This window comes from Peromyscus eremicus, chromosome 13 (assembly GCF_949786415.1).
Source record: "Peromyscus eremicus chromosome 13, PerEre_H2_v1, whole genome shotgun sequence".
Lineage (NCBI taxonomy): Eukaryota > Metazoa > Chordata > Mammalia > Rodentia > Cricetidae > Peromyscus > Peromyscus eremicus.
Window position 1 is genome coordinate 47,665,117 of NC_081429.1, and position 21,768 is coordinate 47,686,884.

Genomic DNA, 21,768 nt, shown 5'->3' on the forward strand with positions numbered 1-21,768 from the left:
CACTGTAGGAGTGCTGGGATTAGAAATGTGCACCCCTTCATCTGGCTCTTGGTGTGGGTTCTAGGGATCAGACTCAGGTCATCAGGCTTGCGCAGCAAGTGCGTTTACTCTTTGAGACACCTTCCTCACCCCGTTTTTAAATTCTAGTTCCCTACTTTTCATAAAATGTTCTGTGTCATTTTCTTCTTAAATTTTAATGAATTTTGGGCTACACTTTTTTTGTTTGCTTTACGTAAAAAAACAAAACAAAACAAAACTGTGTTGCCAGGAGATGGTGGCGCACGCCTTTAATTCCAGCACTCAGGAGGCAGAGGCAGATGGATCTCTGAGTTCAAGGCCAGCCTGGACTACAGAGTGAGTTCCAGGACAGCCAGGGCTGTTACACAGAGAAACCCTGTCTGGAAAAACAAAACAAAACAAACAAAAACACCACCAAAAAAAATTTATATGTGTGTGTACATGTTTGTATGTGGGAGGGAGGGTGTGTAGGTGGATGCCAGATGTGGATGTCAAGTGGTCTCTTTAATTTCTCACTACTTTATCTCTTACGGAACCTGGAACTCACTGATTTGGGTAGCCAGTGAGCCCTGGTGACCCTCCCACCCCTGCCTCCATAGTGCTGAGATTACAGGCATCACTGTCACTCACCTTTTGATGTGGGTTTTGGACATTAGAACTCGGGCCTTCACGCTCATGCAGCCTGTGCTTACTGATTAAAGAGCCTGACCCGGCCCCATAAAAATGGTTTATTGGAAGGTAGCTAGTTAAATGGAAGGTAGGACAAACCTCTGCAAAATTATAGTTTCTTTCTTTCTAATACTGAAAAAATATTGCATGAGTATATGCCATGGTACTAGCCTTCAGTGAGGAGGGAGGCAGGAGCAGCATCCAGCCAGACCATTACAGATTTGTTTGTTTGTTTGTTGAGGCAGGGACTGTCTATGTAGCCCTGGCTGTCCTGGAATTGGTTATATAAAACAGGGTGGCCTTGAACTCACAGAAATCCACCTGCCCCTGCATTTCAAGTGCTGGGATTACATTGTGTGTCACTCAACACCCAGCCATTGCAGATTTTTAGGCTGATCAGGTGTGCTTGTGCATATGCACGTGTGGAGGAGACCAGATGTTAACATCAGGTGTCTTCCTGACTCCCTTCACTCAATTTACTGAGGCAGCCTTTATTGCTGAGCCTGAATTGACAGCCTACCAATTGCTGTCCTCACTCTGACTAGCCAGTTTTTCTGGTCCGCCCACTCAACTCTGTATCCTCCCGAGTGCTATGATGCCATGCCCTCCTGGCATTTTTGTGGGTGCTAGGAATCTGAATTCTGGTCTTTATGCTTGCATAGCTCCTACTTTATCTACTAAACCGTATTTCTAGCTCCACAATACAGCTGTTTTTAGGTTTATATTGTATTTGATGTGTATGTGTGTGGGTCTGAGTTATGTATGAACCCTGTGTGCATGCAGGTGCCTGAAGAAGCCAGAAGAGGGCATTGAGTCCTTTGAAATTGGAGTTGGGCAGTGGTGAGCTGCCATGTGGGTGCTGGGAACCAACTCAGATTCTCTGCAAGAGCAACAAGTGCTCGTAACCACTAAACCATCTCTCCAGCCCCCCACAGAGTAGTTTTTATGTCTTACATTTGGGTATGTAAGTGATGAAATGGTATTGGGGGGTATTTTATTTATTTGTTTATTTGTTTTTGTCGAGCTCTGTTTCTGCTTTCTGGAATGGTTGATTTGTAGTTGTCTTTGACTACCAGCAGCCCAGAATTAATTAGTTGTTTTCCCTTCCAGTTGGCCTGTCAGTGTATTTAAAATATGGAGGTGCTTATATTTATAGCTGTTCTTCCGAGTTCCACTATTTTTAGATTTAGAAAGGAGGTGGGTCTGGTGGTGTATGTCTGTAATCCCAGCACTTGGGATGCAGAGGCTGCACCATCAGTTCAGAGTCACTTGTTACCCAGAGGGTTTGAGGACAGCCTGAGTGTATGAGACCTGTCTCAATACCAAAAGGAAAAGCTGACAGGGACATAACTAACAGAAGCTCTTGTTGCTCTTAGCATCTGCATATGAACTGTATGTTTCTTTTCTCAGAAAGACCGAGTCCATTGACGTCATGGACGCAGTGGGGAGTAACATCGTGGTTAGCACAAGGACTGGAGAGGTGATGAGGATTTTACCACGAATGCATGAAGATATCAACGAAGAGTGGATCTCCGATAAAACCAGGTACAGTTGATAGAAAAATGGATGGTCTTCTTGTAGATTTACTTTACATGTATGAGTGGTTTGCTCCTGTGGATGTCTGTGTGCTAGTGTTATGGACAGTGTGAGCCGCCATGTGGGTGGTGGGTGTGTACCACAGTGTTGTGGATGGTTGTGAGCCACCATGTGGGTGGTGGGTGTGTACCACAGTGTTGTGGATGGTTGTGAGCCACCATGTGGGTGGTGGGTGTGTACCACAGTGTTGTGGATGGTTGTGAGCCGCCTTGTGAGTGCTGGGTGTGTACCACAGTGTCGTGGACAGTGTGAGCCACCATGTGGGTGCTGGGTGTGTACCACAGTGTCGTGGACAGTGTGAGCCACCATGTGGGTGCTGGGTGTGTACCACAGTGTTGTGGACAGTGTGAGCCACCATGTGGGTGCTGGGTGTGTACCAGTGTTGTGGACAGTGTGAGCCACCATGTGGGTGCTGGGTGTGTACCAGTGTTGTAGACAGTGTGAGCCACCATGTGGGTGGTGGGTGTGTACCACAGTGTTGTGGATGGTTGTGAGCCGCCTTGTGAGTGCTGGGTGTGTACCACAGTGTTGTGGACAGTGTGAGCCACCATGTGAGTGCTGGGTGTGTACCAGTGTTGTGGACAGTGTGAGCCACCATGTGGGTGGTGGGTGTGTACCACAGTGTTGTGGATGGTTGTGAGCCACCATGTGAGTGCTGGGTGTGTACCACAGTGTTGTGGATGGTTGTGAGCCACCATGTGAGTGCTGGGTGTGTACCACAGTGTTGTGGATGGTTGTGAGCTGCCATGTGGGTGGTGGGTGTGTACCACAGTGTTGTGGATGGTTATGAGCCACCATGTGGGTGCTGGGTGTGTACCACAGTGTTGTGGATGGTTGTGAGCCACCATGTGAGTGCTGGGTGTGTACCAGTGTTGTGGACAGTGTGAGCCACCATGTGGGTGCTGGGTGTGTACTACAGTGTTGTGGATGGTTGTGAGCCACCATGTGGGTGCTGGGTATGTACTACAGTGTTGTGGATGGTTGTGAGCTGCCATGTGAGTGCTGGGTGTGTACCACAGTGTTGTGGACAGTGTGAGCCACCATGTGGGTGCTGGGTGTGTACCACAGTGTTGTGGACAGTGTGAGCCACCATGTGAGTGCTGGGTGTGTACCACAGTGTTGTGGACAGTGTGAGCCACCATGTGGGTGGTGGGTGTGTACCACAGTGTTGTGGACAGTGTGAGCCACCATGTGAGTGCTGGGTGTGTACCACAGTGTTGTGGACAGTGTGAGCCACCATGTGGGTGCTGGGTGTGTACTACAGTGTTGTGGATGGTTGTGAGCCACCATGTGGGTGCTGGGTGTGTACTACAGTGTTGTGGATGGTTGTGAGCCACCATGTGGGTGCTGGGTATGTACTACAGTGTTGTGGATGGTTGTGAGCTGCCATGTGAGTGCTGGGAACTGAACTCAGTTTCTTTGCAAGAACAAGTGCTCCTGACCACATAGCCATCTCTCCAGCCCTTATTGTCATTTTAATGGAATTTTTTATGTTGCAAAATGATATAAACTACTGAAAAATCTGGATTTTTATAAAGAGAATGAAGAAAAAATCAACATTAATAGTTACAAATGCTGGGCATAGTGGCATAAGCTTGTGGTCTAAGGTACTTGGAGGCTGCAACAGGAGGATCTGAAGTTCATGCCAACCTGGGAGACTTAGACCTTGTCTCAGAATAAGCATACAAAGGGGCTGTAGCTGTAGCTTAGTTGCAGAACACTTGCTGACTGTAGTCAAGGCCGTGCTTTGCACCTCTGGTGCTTGGGAATAAAGGAATTAGAGAGAGCCTTTCCCCAGACAACACCTCTCTGTGTAGCCGGACTGTCCTGGAACTCTTTCTGTTGACTCGGCTGACCTGAACTCACAGAGTTCTGCCTCTACCTCCTGAGTGCTGGGATTAAAGTCACTGTGCCCAGCTAGGGTAGATCTATCTATTGCCACCATACCTGCCTTGGGTATTTATTATTCTGTTTGACACTTCAGGTAATCTTCTATTTGTTCATTTAGTTATTTGTTTGTTTGTTTTTTGGTTCAGGATTTCTCTGTGTAGTTTTTGGTGCCTGTCCTGGATCTCACTCTGTAAACCAGGCTGGCCTTGAACTCACAGAGATCTGCCTGCCTCTGCCTCTGCCTCCCAGTGCTGGGATTGAATGGGTGCGCCACCACCGATTGGTTGTTAATCTTCTATTTAACAGTTTTAAACTTGAAAATTAAAAAAAAAGAAAAGAAAATTATAGTTGTTCCTTATCAATGTTCTATATGTTGTGTGATTTCTTTTGCCTAGATTTGCCTATGATGGACTGAAACGTCAAAGACTTACTGAGCCCATGGTCAGAAATGAAAAGGGACTTTTAACTTATACCTCCTGGGAAGATGCACTCTCTCGTGTAGCTGGAATGGTAAAACATTGAAATATAGGATAAATAGTGTGTAGTTTCCAAGAAACAACTTTGTCATGAAGACAGGACATATCTTCTTCTTTCATCTTTCTTCCTTCCTTTCTTTCTTTTTATTTTTTTAGACAGGGGTTTCATTGTGTGGCTCCCTCTGATCAGGCTGGCCTTAAACACTCAGAGATCCTTCTGCCTCTGGCTTCTGAGTGCTGGGACTAAAGGCATGTGCCACCACACCCATTCTATTCTCCTTTCTTGCCAAGATTATAATTTGTCTCTCTTTGACATTTTTGAGAGCTGTGTCTCAGATATTATACTAGCTACATTCTAGACTGTGGCCCATAGACCACTGACACATGCTCTCTACCTTCCACCTTGTTAGGCTAGAGAAAGGGCCGTAATTACTGTTCTACTAGGACGGATATCAGAGGAAACACGAAAAAGGTGCAGGGTACCTAACCAAAACACCAAAACCATGGCTTCAAGATCCCTTCCTACAGAGAGGGATTCTGGAACAGAGCCTCAGAGGAATGTGAGCTTGCCAGAGCCAAGCTGGAGGTCAGGGGGTAGCTCACTTGTACTGAGTGTGCTTAGCATGTGTAAAGCCCTAGGTTTAGTTCCCAGCAGTCAGTAAAAGGGAAAAGAATAGACCAGATGAAAGACATTGTAGACAAAGAGCAAAGCCTAGAGGGAATGGCAGAAACTTTAGAATAGCTTGTGTTTCATTAAGGTAACTATAACTCCATGATTTTCATCCTCCAGAGCTCATAGTGAAGCTCCTTTGTTCGTAAGGTAACATACACAGCCCTGCCAAGCTAGGGTTACTCGCCTTGGTCCCACACACATCACTACTGCTTCTCATTTTTAGACTGAATGAGCAGTGGAAAGCTTTTTAGTCACATGTGGATTAGTGTTTTTCTGCTTTGCATGTTGTTCAATATATTTTACTGATGCATTTGGCAAAGATAATGTGTGATTAGTTTTGTTTTGTTTTTTTGAGACAGGGTTTCTCTGTGTAACAGTCCTGGCTGTCGTGGAACCCACTTTATAGACCAGGCTGGCCTTGAACTCACAGACATCTGTATGCCTCTGCCTCTCTAGTGCTGGGATTAAAGGCGTGTGCCACCACTGCCCAGCTGAAAAATGTATAATTCTTAAAATATAGGAAAATTAGAATATGTATAGTTTGCCTTTAATACTATGTCCAAAAATATGTATATAAAGCTTATAATCTGGGGGCTGGAGAGATGGCTCAGATGGATATTCTTCTAGAGGTCCTGAGTTCAATTCCCAGCAACCACATAGTGGCTTACAACCATCTATAATGAGATCTGGTGCTCTCTTCTGGCATGCAGGCAGAACACTGTATACATAATAAATAAATAAACCTTCTTTAAAAAAAAATGCTTATAATCTGCTTCGGTGACAAGAACTGTTAGGAATAAATTTATTAGGAGCATATATAATTAAGTGGTTCATTGCATTTAAACCCAAAATATATTAAATTGAGAACTCATAAGTTATTTCAACAATCATATGCTAATTAATTTGATCCACCAGCAAAAGAAAAGGTTAAAATTCTATTATTTGCTAATATTTTTGACAGCAATGCCCTTTTAAATTCATGTTTTATATTTGCTCCCCTTTTTTCATTTTTTAAAATGTTTTTAATTGAAATGGAATTGCATCACTTCCCTGTTTCCTCCCTCCAGGTCCTCCCTGTCACCCTTCTTTGAATCCTTCACAGTCCCCTCCCACTCTCCAGTTGATAGCCTTTTTCTTTTTTTGTTGAAAAAAATGTTCATACAATATATTTTAGTCATAAACTGGGCGTAGTGGTGAGCGCCTTCAATCCCAGCACTTGGGAGGCAAAGGCAAGTCAACCTCTGAGTTCAAAACCAGCCTGGTCTGCAGAACATGTTCCAGGACAGCCAGGGCTACACAGATGAACCTTGTCTTAAAAAACAAGCAAACGAACAGAACCTTTCTGCCCTTCCCATGGTGTTCCCTGAGCTGTAGATGCATCTGTTGTGGCTGGGTCCTCTTGATCTGCTGCATTTTGTCCAGTCTCGGTTCTTCTTTCTGTTTGCTGTAAAGAGAAGCGCCTTGGATGGGGTGGTAGCTATACCTATCCAGGAAAGGTGGCTGATGCGTCCCCACGTTTAGTTCTCTTTTGATACTTGAAAATGACTTTTTATTTTCTGAACAGTTATGGTCTTTGATGACTAGGTTTCTTAGTGATGCTCTTTTTGTCTGTTTCTAGTTACAGAGCTTTCAAGGCAAGGATGTGGCAGCAATTGCAGGTGGCTTGGTGGATGCTGAAGCCTTAGTAGCTCTGAAAGATTTGCTTAATAAAGTAGACTCTGACAACTTGTGCACTGAAGAGATCTTCCCCACCGAAGGAGCTGGGTGAGAAGCAAGACGCTGTGCTCCAGGCTGCTGCTTTTGGTTTTATTTTGGTTTTGGGTCTCGTGTATCCCAGGCTGGCCTTGAACTCTGTGTCACAGAGGAACTGTCTGTCTTTATCTCCCAGGTGCTTGGATTAAAGATGGGTGCTTTTGTACTCTATCATCAGTTAGTTACAGAAAACAGCCACATCTGTAACATCAGTGTTCAATTTCTGACACACTGTGGTTCTCTATCGTACCACTGTACTTTCACATATAAGTCAAAATCAGACAGCGTGGAAGTGGAGATAGAATAGCAGGAGTGGGAGAGCAGCTGGAGAGGGTAGTGAGTGCTGAGTGTGCCCAGATGACACTTTTCACGTGGGTGAAAATGGGATTCCACACTCATATGTGTAATTAACACATGCTAATAAGAAGGTAAAGTTGTAGGAGAATATAGCCATTAATAAATATGTAAGTTTGATTTCAGGTAGACACACCTGCCTGGGATGGTGGCTCGTGTGGTGATCGCAAGCACTTGGAGGGCTGAGAGAAGGACTGCTCAAGTTCAAGGCCAGCTTGGGCTGTAAAGTGAGACCTTGTCTCGTAAACAAAAGAAAAGTTAGGCATGCTTTGTGAAAATGTTTGTGTGAGAGTGCCCTGGGATTTACGAGAAGAGAGTAGTCCCTGGGTTCTTAGCATGTATTAACTTTGTATATGTATTTTAGCGTGTATTAAGTTTACTGCAGGGTTTTGTGTTGTTATTGTTTCTTACCTTCTTAAACTTGAGTCATATGTTATCCTTTAGCACGGATTTACGTTCCAATTACCTTCTCAATACTACGATTGCTGGGGTGGAAGAGGCAGATGTTGTTCTTCTAATTGGCACAAATCCACGTTTTGAGGCCCCGCTATTTAATGCTAGAATTCGAAAGAGGTGAGTAATGTAATGCTCATATGGTAAGAGTTTTAAAAATATGTGATTGTTTTTGTTTATGTATGTAACTATGTTTTAGGTAATTCCTCCTAAGTGTTAGTTGTAGTGATTCTGGAGGAAAACTCCTGACAGATTCATTCTACCCTACCAATTTATTTTGTTAGGACTTTTTTTTTTTTTTTTTTTTTTTTTTTTTTTTTGAGTTGGACTCTCCTGGAACTCACTGTATAGGCCAGGCTGGCCTAGAACTCACAGAGATCAGCTTGCTTCTGCCTCTTGAATGCTGGGATTAAAGACATGTACTACCCCACCTGGCTTCCTGTTTGTAGAGTCAGAGTCTCTTGTGGCCCAGGCTAGCCTCAAGCTCACCATAAGTCAGAGTGAACCTTGAACCTCCTAATCTTCCTGCCTTTACCTCAAGTGCTGGGGTTATAGGCAGGTGCTACCACACCTGGTCCTGTACTTTTTATCTTTTTATTTTAATTAATTAATTTATTTTTGTTTTGTTTTTCGAGACAGGGTTTTTTGTTTGTTTGTTTGTTTATGTGTGTGTGTGTGTGTGTGTGTGTGTGTGTGTGTGTGTGTGTGTGTATGTAGCCCTGGCTGTTCTGGAACTCACTCTGTAGACCAGATTGACCTGCCTCTGCCTCCAGAGTGCTGGGATTAAAGGTGTGTGCCACCACTGCCTGGCTCCTTTTTTTTTAAAATGTACAAGTACTTCATTTGCATGTATGCCTGCATTATAGAAGAGGGCACCAGATCCCATTATAGATGGTTGTGAGCCACCATCTGGGAATTGAACCTTTGGAAAAACAGCTAGTGCTCTTAACCACTGAGCCATCTCTCTAGCCCCCCCCCCTTTTTTTTAATAAAATGATCTTTTAATTTATTTATTAATTACATATACAGTGTTCTGCCTGCATATGTTCCTGAATGCCAGAAGAGGGCACCAGATCTCAGTATAGATGGTTGTGAGCCACTATGTGGTTGCTGGGAATTGAACTCTGGAATAGAAGCCAGTGCAATTATTAACCTATGAGCCATCTCTCCAGCCTCCACCTTAAAAAAACAAAACAAAACAAAACAAAAAACAAAGGTTTCATGATGTAGTCAAGACTGACATTGAACTTTGAATGAAATTAAGGTTGAGCTTGAACTGACCCTTCAGCTTCCTCCTCTCTTCATGAGTTACAGGCATGTTTGTTTGTTTGAACTTTATGTGTGTATATGTATGTGGGCATGGATGTGCTACGGTGCGGTGCACATGTGATCATTCCCTCCTTCCACTGTGTGAGGCCCAAGAACTGGATTGATTGGCAGGTGCCCTACCCTGCAGAGCGTCTAGCCAGCCCCACCCTCTGTGTGGGGTTTGTCTTCTGGTGGTAGGGCTTACTTACACTCAGGGCTCTTCCGTGGATACTGTGTGCCTTGCTCCGTGTTAGAGCGGTTTCCCTCTTGTCCAGGGTCCTTCTAGAGTCACACCTTGTAGTTAATGTCATGGCATGTCACCCCCTTGCTTCCTTTGTGTGGCACAGGCTGGTGGTTTCGGAGAACCCCTCCCCCACTGTCTGTCTCTCTTGTGTTGTGGACACGTTCAGTAGGGCGGACGTACAGTTTATTATCTAATCTGGAAAATGCAGAGAGTGAAAGAGGGAGTTACTACTCGAGGGTAACAGGTGACTGAGCATTGTTTTACACAAGCGTTAGAGTTACCACGCGCCATAGGACTCTGCGGCAAAGAGCAAATGAATGAGTTTGTTTTCATGAGTGTTTGAGAAGTAACTAACTGCCATACAAGTGCTGTGAAATGTAACCCACATTGTTTACATTGGACTTGTACTCAGGATTCTACACAGCAAGTCTGCTTTCTGAATTATTTGTACATTTTTATAACACTCTTACTTTGAAAGGTACACATGAAATTATATCTGTTAAAATTAAATAGTCTGTGAGTTCTTTTGTGCTTTTGACATTTTGTAACTATAAATAGAGGTAGTACTTAGAATTGTTGAGACCAAGGGCTATGCTTATTTGGCTCCAAAAATTGTTTTTGTTTCAGCTGGCTTCATAATGACCTAAAAGTGGCTCTCATAGGTAGTCCGGTGGACCTCACTTACAGATACGACCATCTAGGAGACTCTCCTAAAGTTCTGCGAGACATCGCTTCAGGGAGCCATTCATTCAGCCAGGTGCTTTTGAGTTACACATATCTACTGTTGCTGGGTTTTGATTATTAGTTTCTTAAAGTTTATTTATTTTTATGTGCATTGGTGTTTTGCCTGCATGTATGTCTATGTGAGAGTTCCAGATCCTCTAAAACTGGAGTTACAGACAGGTATGAGCTGCCATGTGAGTTCTGGGAATTGAACCCAGGTCCTCTGGAAGAGCAGCCCTGCTCTTAACTGCTGAGCCATCTCTCCAGCCCTGCTTTTTAATTATTATTATTCTTTCTTTTAGATTTATTTATTTTTGTTTTATATGTATGAGTATTTTGCCTGCCTACATGTATATCTACTACTTGCTAGCCTGGTGCCTAGAGAGATCAGAAGAGGGCACTGAATCCCCTGGAACTAGAGTTACAGATGGTTGTGAGCTGCCGTGTGGGTGCTGGGTTCTTGCTCCTCTCCAAGTCCTGAGCCATCTCTCTAGCTCCTTTGATTTATTGTGTTTTGTTTGTTTGTTGTTTTTTGAGACCGGGTTTCTCAGTGTCACAGCTCTGACTGTCCTGGAACTCACTGTGTAGCCCAGGCTGGCCTCGATCTCACAGAGATCCGCCTGGCTCTGCCTCCCGAGTGCTGGGATTAAAGGTGTACGCCCCCACCGCCCGGCTGTTTTGTTGTTTTTTCTATTGTGTGAACTGTTTGTTCTTCAGTTTCCCTTCTTTCCATCTCCAGCAAGCCTGTGGTTTCCTGTGCTCTGGAGACTCACTCCCGCACTGTGTGCAGCAGTCTTGGCTGCTTTAGGGGTGCTCTGCTGCTCTCCTGCCTTCTCCTATGTCTGGGTCTCTGTGACACTTGAGCATCATTTCTTTTTGTGTCTTGACATTTGCAGTCTGTTTGTTTGTTTGTAGCCCTGGCCGGCTTGGAATCCATTATGTAGATCAGGCTGGCCTCAAACCTAATGATCCTTTTACATCTGCTTCCCAAGTGCTGAGATTACAGGCAGGTGTTGTCACACCTGGGTCACACCTGGGTCGTCAGTACCATTTGGGTATCTGGAGGGACACTCTCCAGGTTGTAGGGACCTACCATAGTCTTTCCAGCCAAAGGATACTTGGCTAGGATGGTCATCCCAAGGCTTACTGTGTAAACTCTGTATTATGTGATATTGAGCTTTTTCACAGTAACATTGGCAAGATGTTTTTATTAACTCAGATGTTGTTAAGTAAATTAATGATTCCTCATGTTAGGTTCCCAAACTTGGAAGAACACGTAGATGCAAATATGGTTAAATTGTTGAGCTTAGACTTGCAATGTTTGAAGGTCACAGCTCTTTTTTTTTTTTTTTTTTTTTTTTTTTTAGGTCTTAAAGGATGCTAAAAAACCAATGGTGGTTCTAGGCAGTTCTGCACTCCAGAGAAGTGATGGAGCAGCAATTCTCGCAGCCGTGTCCAGCATTGCACAAACGCTTCGGGTGACGAGCGGTGTTCCTGGAGACTGGAAAGTTATGAATATTCTGCACAGGTTTGTCCACTGTGTTACATACTAGAAAATCCAAGTGAGTGTCTGTGTGTGATGTTTATGTGGACAAGCAGCCTTTAGAAACATTATTTCCATTGCAGATATGAGATGTAAAATGTTTTGTTGAAAAAGAATGCAAGTTAGTAAGTAACAGTAACAATTTATGGAGTAGGGAACGATGAGGGCAGAGGGGAGGGTGGATAAAAGGAAACTATTTGTGTGGTGACCAAAAAAGTAATTTAAAGTGTGAGGCTGCGTTGGTAGAGTTTGAGCTGGCATGCAGGAAGTCCGGATTTGTTCCCCAGTACCACATAAGAGGACATGTGATACACACCTGTAACTCCACCTGTTCAAGTCTTCTTCCACTGCACGGTGGAGACCAGCGTGGGATGAATGAGACCTTGTATTACAAACAAACAACAAAACCAAAAAAACTTCCCAGGCAGTGGTGACGCACGCCTTTAATCCCAGCACTCATGAAGCAGAGGCAGGCGGATCTCTGTGAGTTCAAGGCTAACCTGGTCTACAGAGTGAGATCCAGGACAGGCACCAAAACTACACAGAGAAACCATGTCTCAAAAAACAAACAAACAAAATTACAGTGAGTCCTCTGACTTTGATTAAATGATAAAAATATAATCTAATATGAGAATTTAGCTAAAGAGATTTTTTTATAAATATTCTGGTATGCTAATTATTTTAAGAAAGCTGAAAAGAAGACAAAGTGTGAAAATGAAATTATTTCATGATCTGAAAATAATTCCTATTGCTATTTTAGCTTCTTTCCTTCTAGTCTTTTTTCCCTGTATTGATTGTTTCTAGTTATATAGTTGAAATCATAATTTGACTATAAATTTTGTGTTCTGATTTAACTTATTTTTATTACCAAATAAGAATTTTCACCTATAATTGGAAATCTTTTATGAACTATTTTCTGCAAAAAAAATTTTTCAGCAGGGCATGGTGGCACACGCCTTTAATCCCAGCACCCAGGGTTAGAGTTAGGGTTAGGGTGAGGAGACAGATCTCTGTGACAGCCTGGTCTACAGAGCAAGTTCCAGGACAGCCAGGGCTATTACACAGAGAAACCCTGTCTCAAAAAACAAAACAAAAAACCCAAAACCAAAAAGAATTTCATACTATATATTTTGATCGTATTCTTCCCTCTCCCCCAACTCCTATCAGGTCCTCCCCACTTCGGTACTCACTCAACTTCATGTTCTTTCTCTCTCTCTCAAAAAAAAGAAAAAGGAAAAGAAAAATCAATAAGACAAGAAAAAAAAACAAAAACAAAATAAAACAAAGACGTTAATAGTTATTTACTATAATAATATATAGCACTCTTTCTTTTTTTAACATGTACGCTGATGGTAGTCTCTAACAACTATTAAATAATTCAGTGAGTGACGAGGGTGTGGCTTAGTGGTGTAAAGTGCTTACCTGTCCAGTTGCAAGGAGCTGGTTTCCATTGTTAGCTCCCTCCTTCGCTTATGAGAGCAGAAGCGCTGGACTGACCAGACCCGGTTTGCATGCTCCTACTGTTTCAGAGCCTCTTCTTCAGGAGATCTTTTCACGGAAACAATTCCATAAAGACATATCCAGTCTGTGTGTCTTTGTATTCTGTGTAGTAATGGCGTCACACCCCCACCTGTGTTTTTTTTGTGTGTGTGTTTTTCTTTTGTTGTTGAGAAAAGGTCTCACTATGTACCTCTGTCTGGCCTGGAACTTGCTGTGTAGATCAGGCTGATCTAGAACTCAGAGATCTAACAGCCTCTGCTTCCTAAATGCTGGGATTAAAGGCGTACACTACCATGCCCGAACTCCCCCCACCCTTTTCTTTTTTCTTTTCTTTTTTTTTTTTTTTTTTTTGCTTTTTCGAGACAGGGTTTTTCTCTGTGAAACAGTTCTGGCTGTCCTGGGACTCACTCTGTAGACCAGGCTGGCCTTGAACTCACAGAGATCGCCTGGCTCTGCCTCCCGAGTGCCTGGGATTAAAGGGGACGCCACCACTGCCCAGTGGCAGGTTCTTTTTGTATGTCCAGATAGCCCTGAGTTGGCTGTGGTGCCCCAGCAGGTTGACCTCAAGCTTGAAGCTCTCTTCATATCTCTGATCCTGGTGTAGCTGGCATTACCAACATCATCCCCACATGAATTATTGTTTTATCAATGGTTTTAAATTTCTCCCTTTTACCTTTTTTTTTCTTTCTTTGAGATAGGATCTTGCTATGCAATCCGGACTAACCTTGAACTCATTGCAGCTCAGACTGAACATCTTCCTCATGGTCCTCCTGCCTTAGCTGGGATTATGTGATATGCGACCACACCTAGCTCCCTTTTGATTTGCACAATCCTGTGGCTTTGTTCTAATGTTTGATTTATTGCTGTTTTCTGTCTCACTGTGTTGAACTTCAGCCATTTACAGTTGGCTTCAAATTTCTATAATTCGTCCATGCCATATTGTTTCATGAAAAGACTGTAGGGGAAGGAGGAGTAGCTCACGGTGACAGTACAAGACTCTAGGTTCAATCTCCTAAACCACAGGAAAAGGAAGAAAAGGCGGGGTGGTGGTGGTGGCGGCGGCGGCGGCGATTGCCGCCACACACCTTTGATCCCACTTAGGACTGTTACACAGAGAAACCCTGTCTTGGAAAAAAAATCACTGCATGTATTTGAAATTCCATAACTGTTTTATAGGATTGCAAGCCAGGTAGCTGCATTGGACCTTGGCTATAAACCTGGGGTAGACGCCATTAGGAAGAACCCTCCCAAACTGCTGTTTCTTCTGGGAGCAGATGGTGGCTGTATCACACGGCAGGACCTGCCAAAGGATTGTTTCATTATTTACCAAGGCAAGTAGCACCGTGGCACCAGAAACAAAAGACAGTCAGACATGGTATATATTAAGCTATTCGCTACACACAGTTTCCATTTGAGTGACTGTTGTAATTGTATAGAAGTTCATTGAAATGTATAGACTTTGGGTCTGATTAATCTGAGTATGTGACTTTTTTTATTTGCACGTGTTTTATAATAAACCTTATTTTAGAAGTCAAAATGAACAAAATCTGTTTGTTATGTAGAGAGGTGGCATATGCCTGTGTCCCAGCCCAGTGAGGATGAGACAAGATGGCGAGAGTTTGAAGCAGTCCTTAAAAACCCATCATAGGTGTTACTGTATTTGACATTGCTAACAAACACTGTACCTGCCATGCTGGAGATAGGGATCCGCAGTCACGGCCATTGGCTGCTCCTCAGGTAGCCTAGATTCCACTTCAGGCACCAGCATGGCAGCTCCTGAGTGTCTTGTAACTCCAATCCAGGGGCTCCAACACCTCTTCCGACCTCAGGGCACCAGGCATGTATGTCGTGCACAGATACACGCAGACAAAAGACCCATACACAAAATAATTTTTTAACAATTAAAAGATTTCTTGCCTGAAATGACTTAATAACATGTAGTAGTGATAGCCTGAATGCTCAGTAACAGGAATGGCTGAAGTGGGCTCACTCATAAAGAAGAATGTTAAACAGTAGTAGCTCCTGTCTCCAGGAAGCTGAGGTAGGAGCAATTTAAGTTTGAGGTCAGCCAGGACAACACGGGACTCTATCAGAATATTTAGCATTATTACTTAATAATAATAATAACAATAATAATAATAATAATAAATTACTATTATTATGTATTATTAAAGAAAAGAACTTTAATAGTGCAAAATATTTTTATAGTTTGTTTTGTTTTGAAACAAGGTCTCGAAAAACCAAAAAAAAAAAAAAAAAAGGAAACAAGGTCTCATGTAGCTCAGATTGGCCTCTATCTCTTTTTTTTTTTTTTCAGAGCTGAGGACCGAACCCAGGGCCTTGCACTTGCTAGGCAAGTGCTCTACCACTGAGCTAAATCCCCAACCCCAGCCTCTATCTCAATACAGAGCTGAGGATGACCTTGAACTTCTGATCCTCTGCTTCTGCCTCCTGAGTGATGAGATTATAGGCATGCACAACCACATCCAGCTAGTATAATATGTATTGTCTTAATAGGTTTTTGGGTTTGTTTGGTTTTTTGAGACAGGGTTTTTCTCTGTGTAGCCCTGGCAGTCCTGGAACTCACTTTGTACACCAGACTGGCCTCGAACTTGGAGATCTGCCTGCCTCTGCCTCCTGAGTGCTGGCACTGCCATCACTCAGCTTGAACTACACTCTTATTCTCATTTTAAACATATGAAAGTGGCCATTCATGGTAGCGTATGCCTTTAATACCAGCACTCAGGAGGCAGAGGCAGGAGGATCTCTGTGAGTTTGTGACCAGCGTGGCCTCTAGAGTGAGTTCCAGGACAGCCAGGGCTACACAGAGAAACCCTGTCTGAAAAACAAACAAACAAAAAACCCAGAGTGTAGTTCAGTGGTAAATAGTTTGCATGGGGTGGTTTGATGTTCAGAGCTGCAAAAATAAAAATGAGATTTAAAAAGGAGGATGCTGTCTGCACATACAGTGTAACCAGTGTGTGTTGGGGTAGTGATCTCAAGATTCTCCTGCCTTGGCCCCCAGATCCTGAGGTTACGGCTGTGTACCACTGCTTTTTAGTATTATTAATCTGTGTATTAATCTAGTTTTTACTAAAATGTGGTTCACCATTTTTCTCCTCACAGGACATCATGGTGATGTTGGTGCTCCCATAGCTGATGTTATTCTCCCAGGGGCTGCTTACACAGAAAAGTCTGCTACTTACGTCAATACTGAGGGTAGAGCCCAACAAACCAAAGTAGCAGTGACCCCTCCTGGCTTGGCAAGAGAAGACTGGAAAATCATAAGAGCTCTCTCGGAGGTATTATTCTTGAGGCGTTTCTTTGAAGTCTTTTTTTATTCATTAATATTCATTAAGTATCTGGGGATGTAGCTCAGTTGGTAGAGTGCTTGTTTAGCATGCATGAAGTCCTGAGTTCAATAAATTCCTGTCTATAATTTATAGTGCTGAAGATAGACCCAGGGCCTCAACAGATAAAGGCAGGAGCTTTGCCACGGAACCACATGTTCATTTATTAAGACATGGCTTAGTGATGCTGCTTAGGGGATGCTGGACGTGTTAGCTTGTTAAAATGATTTTCAAAGTCATGGAAAGTTTTTCTCTAAAATGAGGGAGGGTTTGCATAACCTGGTAGTGTAGGAGAAAAAGCCTTCAGAGAGGGAAGAATTAAAACCAGCATTGATGTGTAGCCTAGCATCGTCTCTGTAACCCTTTACTCAGAACCATACACTTGCTAAGTACTCTCTCTATGGAGCAACACTCTGCAGTAAACTATTAATATGGTGACATCTTATGAATTAGAATTTTTGACATCTGTATTCCACACCTGATGCTTCCTCAAAATCTGTCTGGATTGGAGAGATGGCTCAGCAGTTAAGAGCACTGGCTGCTCTTCCAGAGGACCTGGGTTTAATTATCAGCACCAACATGATGGCTCACAATGATCTGTAACTTGTTTTAGCAGATTTGATACACTTTTCTGGTCTCCTTAGGGATCAGGCATGCCCATTGTACACAGATAGGTACACAGGCAAAACGTAGACAAAAAAGTAGTAATTAAATAAATAAAGCTTTTAGAAGAAAAAAATTTGACTGCTAAAAGATACTAACAGAATTTTTTTCCATTTAGTAATATTTCACCATAGTTACAATTATAAATTATTTTGCCCCCTCTTTTGGTGCTGGAGATGGAGCCCAGTCTGATGTACATACTAAGCCCCAACCCTGACTTTTTTTTTCTCAAGACAGAGTTTCTCTATGTAGCCTTGGGAACTCCATTTGTAGACCAGGCTGGCCTCAAACTCGGAGATCCACCTGCCTCTGCCTCTCAAGTGCTGGGATTAAAGGTCTGTGCTGTAGCAGGATTTTTGGGGGGTTGCCAACCAGCTCCCAAATCATGACTTGGAGACTTATTCTTAGTTATGAATGCTTGGCTTTACCTTATGCTTGTCCCACTAGCTGTTATAACTTAATTTAACCTGCTTCTCTTCATCTATGTTTTGCCTCGGGGCTTTTTACCTTTCTTTCCTTCTGTATGTCCTGCTCCATGGCTGCCTGGCTGGCTGGCGTCTCCCCCTTCTCTCCTCTTTCCTCCCTTGAGTCTAGACTCCTCCTCTTACTTACTCTCTCTGCCCACCAGCCCTGCCTATCCCTCTGCTGCCCATTGGCCGTTCAGCTCTTTATTAGACCAATTAGGTGCCTTAGGCAGGCAAAGCAGCACATCTTTACACCGTTAAACAAATACAACATAAACAAATGTAACACATCTCTGTCTAGTTAAAGTAATATTCCACAACACTGCACCACCTTGCCAAGCTAAGTGACATGTATTTATTGTATTGGGTTGGGTCGTGCGCTGCAGCATGTATTTGGAGGTTTAAGGGCATCCTGAGGGAATCTGTTCTCTCCCTGCACTGAGTGGGTCCTAGGGATCAACTCAGATCTTCAGGCTTGACACCAGGTGTCTTCAGTCATCTTGGCCTGCCCCAACTCTGACATATTTAAGTACTAAAGTTGTATGTCATGATGGATTTGATCTCTTTAGATTGCAGGTTTCACTCTTCCATATGATACTCTGGATCAAGTGAGGAACCGACTAGAAGAGGTCTCTCCTAATCTTGTTCGATATGATGATGTTGAAGGAGCTAATTACTTTCAGCAAGCAAGTGAGCTCGCCAAGGTAAAAGCTTGCCTGTGTGCAGTTTCCTGATGGTGTGTATCTGGCACAATAGTACTGGTTTTCAGTCCAGTTATTGGTCTCTTCTTTTTTCAGCTAGTGAACCAGGAACTTCTTGCTGACCCACTTGTTCCTCCTCAGCTGACTATAAAAGACTTTTATATGACAGGTGAGTAACTCTCAGTCGACTACCGACTACTCAGAGAGTCAGAGGACCTCCTTATCTCTAGCTGTTTGTGTGTGGCACTGTTGGCTGTTGATCAGAAGAGCTTGTGTTTTGACATTTATGTGTATAGGGGAAAGCACACACTCACCGTGGAGAGTGTGGAGCTCAGAGGACAACTAGTGGGAATCAAACTCCAGTCACTAAGCGTGGTGGCAAACACCTTTCTTCACTGAGCTACCTCACTGGCCTCTAATCTGAAATTGTCAACCATTAAAACTAATGTCATTTAGGAGGCAGGGCTGGGCCGACAGCTCACTTTGTACATGGTAAGTCTGGGCACTGGACCCTAGTCTTCGAGCTTTTTGTGTTTGTGACATGTATGCAAAGTTTGAACACCCAAAAGGTTTAACAGATTTTAAGTGTAAAATTTTAATATTATAAGAAAAATTACTGAATGACATTCAGGGAGAATTTTTAAAAGTACTAAAAAAAAACTCTCAGGGCTGGAGAGAGGCTCAGTGGGTAAGAGTACTGATTGTTGTTCTTCCAGAGGACCAAGGTTCAATTCCCAGCACCCACATGACAGCTCACAACTGTCTGTAACTCCAAGTCCAGGGGACCTGATACATTCATACCAATGCACATAAAATAAAGTTAAATAAATTATTTTTTTAAAAAACCAAGTTAAAAAAAAAAACTCAAGGTTTGTCTGAAAATTATAGATGGAGTATTTAAATATGAAGTATACCAAACAGGGCTTCTGAGGTAAATCGTTGGAGGTTTTTTATGGAATATAGACTTGCAACAGGCTTTCTCTTGGCCCACCAACCAGCTCCCAGATCATAACACGGAGACTTTATTCTTAGTTACGAATGCTCCACCTTCTCTTAGGCTTGTCCCACTAGCTCTTACAATTTAATTTAACCTGTTTCCCGTCATCTATGTTTTGCCTCGGGGCTTTTTACTTTTTTTCATTCTGTGTGTCCTACTCCATGTCTGTCTGGTGGGCATCTCCCTCATCCTCTTCTCTCCTCTTTCCTCTCTTGAGCCTAGATTCCTCCTCCTACTTAGTCTCTCTGCCCGCCAGCCCTGCCTATCCCTCTGCTGCCTAGCTGTTGGCCATTCAGCTTTTGTGTTTGTTTGTTTGTTTTATTTTGTATTTTGGTTTTTCAAGACAGGGTTTCTCTGTGTAGCTTTGGAGCCTGTCCTGGAACTCACTTGGTAGCCTAGGCTGGCCTCGAACTCACAGAGATCCGCCTGGCTCTGCCTCCCGAGTGCTGGGATTAAAGACATGTGCCATCCCCACCCAGCTTTTAATTTATTAAAACCAGAGAGAGAGAGCGAGTAAGTGAGTGTGTGGGTGGGTGCGTGCAAGTCTGTACATGCCATGTCATACTTGTGGAGGTCAAAGGACAACTTTCCAAAGCGAGTGCCCTCTTTCCATCATGTTGAGGCTGAGATTCTCTTGCTTTTTCTGCCATGCTTTGTATTCCAGGCCAAACTACCAGGTGATTTTCTTAGTCTCCAGTGCCCATCTTGCCATAGGAGTTTGGGATTACTAATGAGTGCCTGTATGTCAAGCTTTTACATTGGGATACAGAGTTCAAGCTCAGCTCATCAGGCCTTTTCCAGCCCCTGGCTGTTTTTTGTTTTGTTTTTAATTCTGTGTAGCCCAGGTTGACCTTAGACTCATAGCAATCCTCCTGTATCAGCCTGTTGCTAGATGACTATGAGCATGAGCTACCATAGCTAGCTGATAAACGGTTGTATCTTTTTTTCTTAGATTTTTAAGAATTTCCTATCATTTAATTTTTTTTTTTTTTTTTGGTTTTTCGAGACAGGGTTTCTCTGTGCAGCTTTGCGCCTTTTCCTGGAACTCACTTGGTAGCCCAGGCTGGCCTCGAACTCACAGAGATCCGCCTGGCTCTGCCTCCCGAGTGCTGGGATTAAAGGCGTGCGCCACCACCGCCCGGCCATTTAATTTTTTTTATACTTGTATGTTATCTAGCTCTTATGTGATTATTTAATTATTGCTAGATATTAAAAGCAGTTAGCCAGAAAGCTATAGTGGTAAACAGGAAGTGGAGGCAGGAGGATCATACTTTAAGGAGGTCGTCCTTGGCTTCATAGACAGCCCAAGATACATAAAACCCTTGCTTAAAAAATCTCAGCCAGTAAAGAGCTTATGTGCAAAATGTATTGCTTACTTATAATTGCATTACAGCCTCACCATTTTTTGTTCTTGATTTTTTTTTTTTTTGATTTTTTTTTTTTTTTTTTTTTGATTTTTTTTTGAGACAGGGTTTCTCTGTGTAGCTTTGCGCCTTTCCTGGAACTCACTTGGTAGCCCAGGCTGGCCTCGAACTCACAGAGATCCGCCTGGCTCTGCCTCCCGAGTGCTGGGATTAAAGGCGTGCCATTTTTTGTTCTTGAATATGTGCAACATGAAATTTTTCGGTGTAATCTCAGCACTCGGGAATCTGAGCAAGGAGGCTCACCCTGAGTTTGAGGCTAACTTGGTATACTATTGAGTTCTTGTCTGGCCTGTAATCTGAGACACTGTTTCCAGAACAACAAAGAAAGTTGTATTAACAAACTGCATGTTCTTAATGTCTTTCAGACTCAATTAGCAGAGCTTCACAGACAATGGCCAAATGTGTCAAAGCTGTCACAGAGGGTGCTCAGGCGGTCGAGGAACCATCCATATGCTGAGACGTCCACCAGGGACCCAGGCTTGTGTAGATAGTACATGGACATTGGTGTAATCCCTTACAAGTTAATGTTTTCCAACGTGATTCTGATGATGTAATATTTAAATTATACTATGCTTATTTGAAAATGGTATTGCACTTACCAAAAGTCTTGGCAGTTTAAATTATGTATTATGTGCACGCATTAAGTAGTTTAATAAAACTGTCTTTTGTTCTTTTGTGTTAAAAACACTGATCCTTAACATGTGAATTTTGTTTATTTTCATAGATCTTTTTGTTTCAAATGGATGAAATGAGAGGCCTTTCAGGGCTAGGGACATAGCTCATTGGTAGAATGGTTGCCGAGCATGTATGAGGCTAAAGACTGAGCCCCTGAAGTGTAAGGAAACAACAGAGAGCTGGGTGTCAGTGGCGCACGCCTTTATCCCAGCCCTCGGGAGGCAGAGCCAGGCGGATTTCTGTGAGTTCGAGGCCAGTCTGGTCTACAGAGTGAGTTTCAGAACAGTCAGGGCTA

At 43.2% G+C, this 21,768-nt stretch overlaps 1 protein-coding gene across 1 annotated transcript in view; it reads left to right on the forward strand.

Annotated features, from left to right (window-relative positions):
• Ndufs1 (NADH:ubiquinone oxidoreductase core subunit S1) overlaps positions 1 to 21,496 on the forward strand; it is a 37,075-nt gene extending 15,579 nt beyond the window's left edge. The window contains exons 9-19 of the mRNA XM_059278314.1: positions 2,098 to 2,232; positions 4,569 to 4,683; positions 6,941 to 7,086; positions 7,873 to 8,001; positions 10,061 to 10,190; positions 11,524 to 11,684; positions 14,376 to 14,530; positions 16,326 to 16,501; positions 18,246 to 18,380; positions 18,474 to 18,546; positions 21,164 to 21,496. Of these exons, the coding sequence (XP_059134297.1) occupies positions 2,098 to 2,232; positions 4,569 to 4,683; positions 6,941 to 7,086; positions 7,873 to 8,001; positions 10,061 to 10,190; positions 11,524 to 11,684; positions 14,376 to 14,530; positions 16,326 to 16,501; positions 18,246 to 18,380; positions 18,474 to 18,546; positions 21,164 to 21,255 (1,447 nt within the window). The 3' untranslated portion in view covers positions 21,256 to 21,496. The remainder of the gene's footprint in view (positions 1 to 2,097; positions 2,233 to 4,568; positions 4,684 to 6,940; positions 7,087 to 7,872; positions 8,002 to 10,060; positions 10,191 to 11,523; positions 11,685 to 14,375; positions 14,531 to 16,325; positions 16,502 to 18,245; positions 18,381 to 18,473; positions 18,547 to 21,163) is intronic.
• Positions 21,497 to 21,768: the final 272 nt, after the last annotated feature.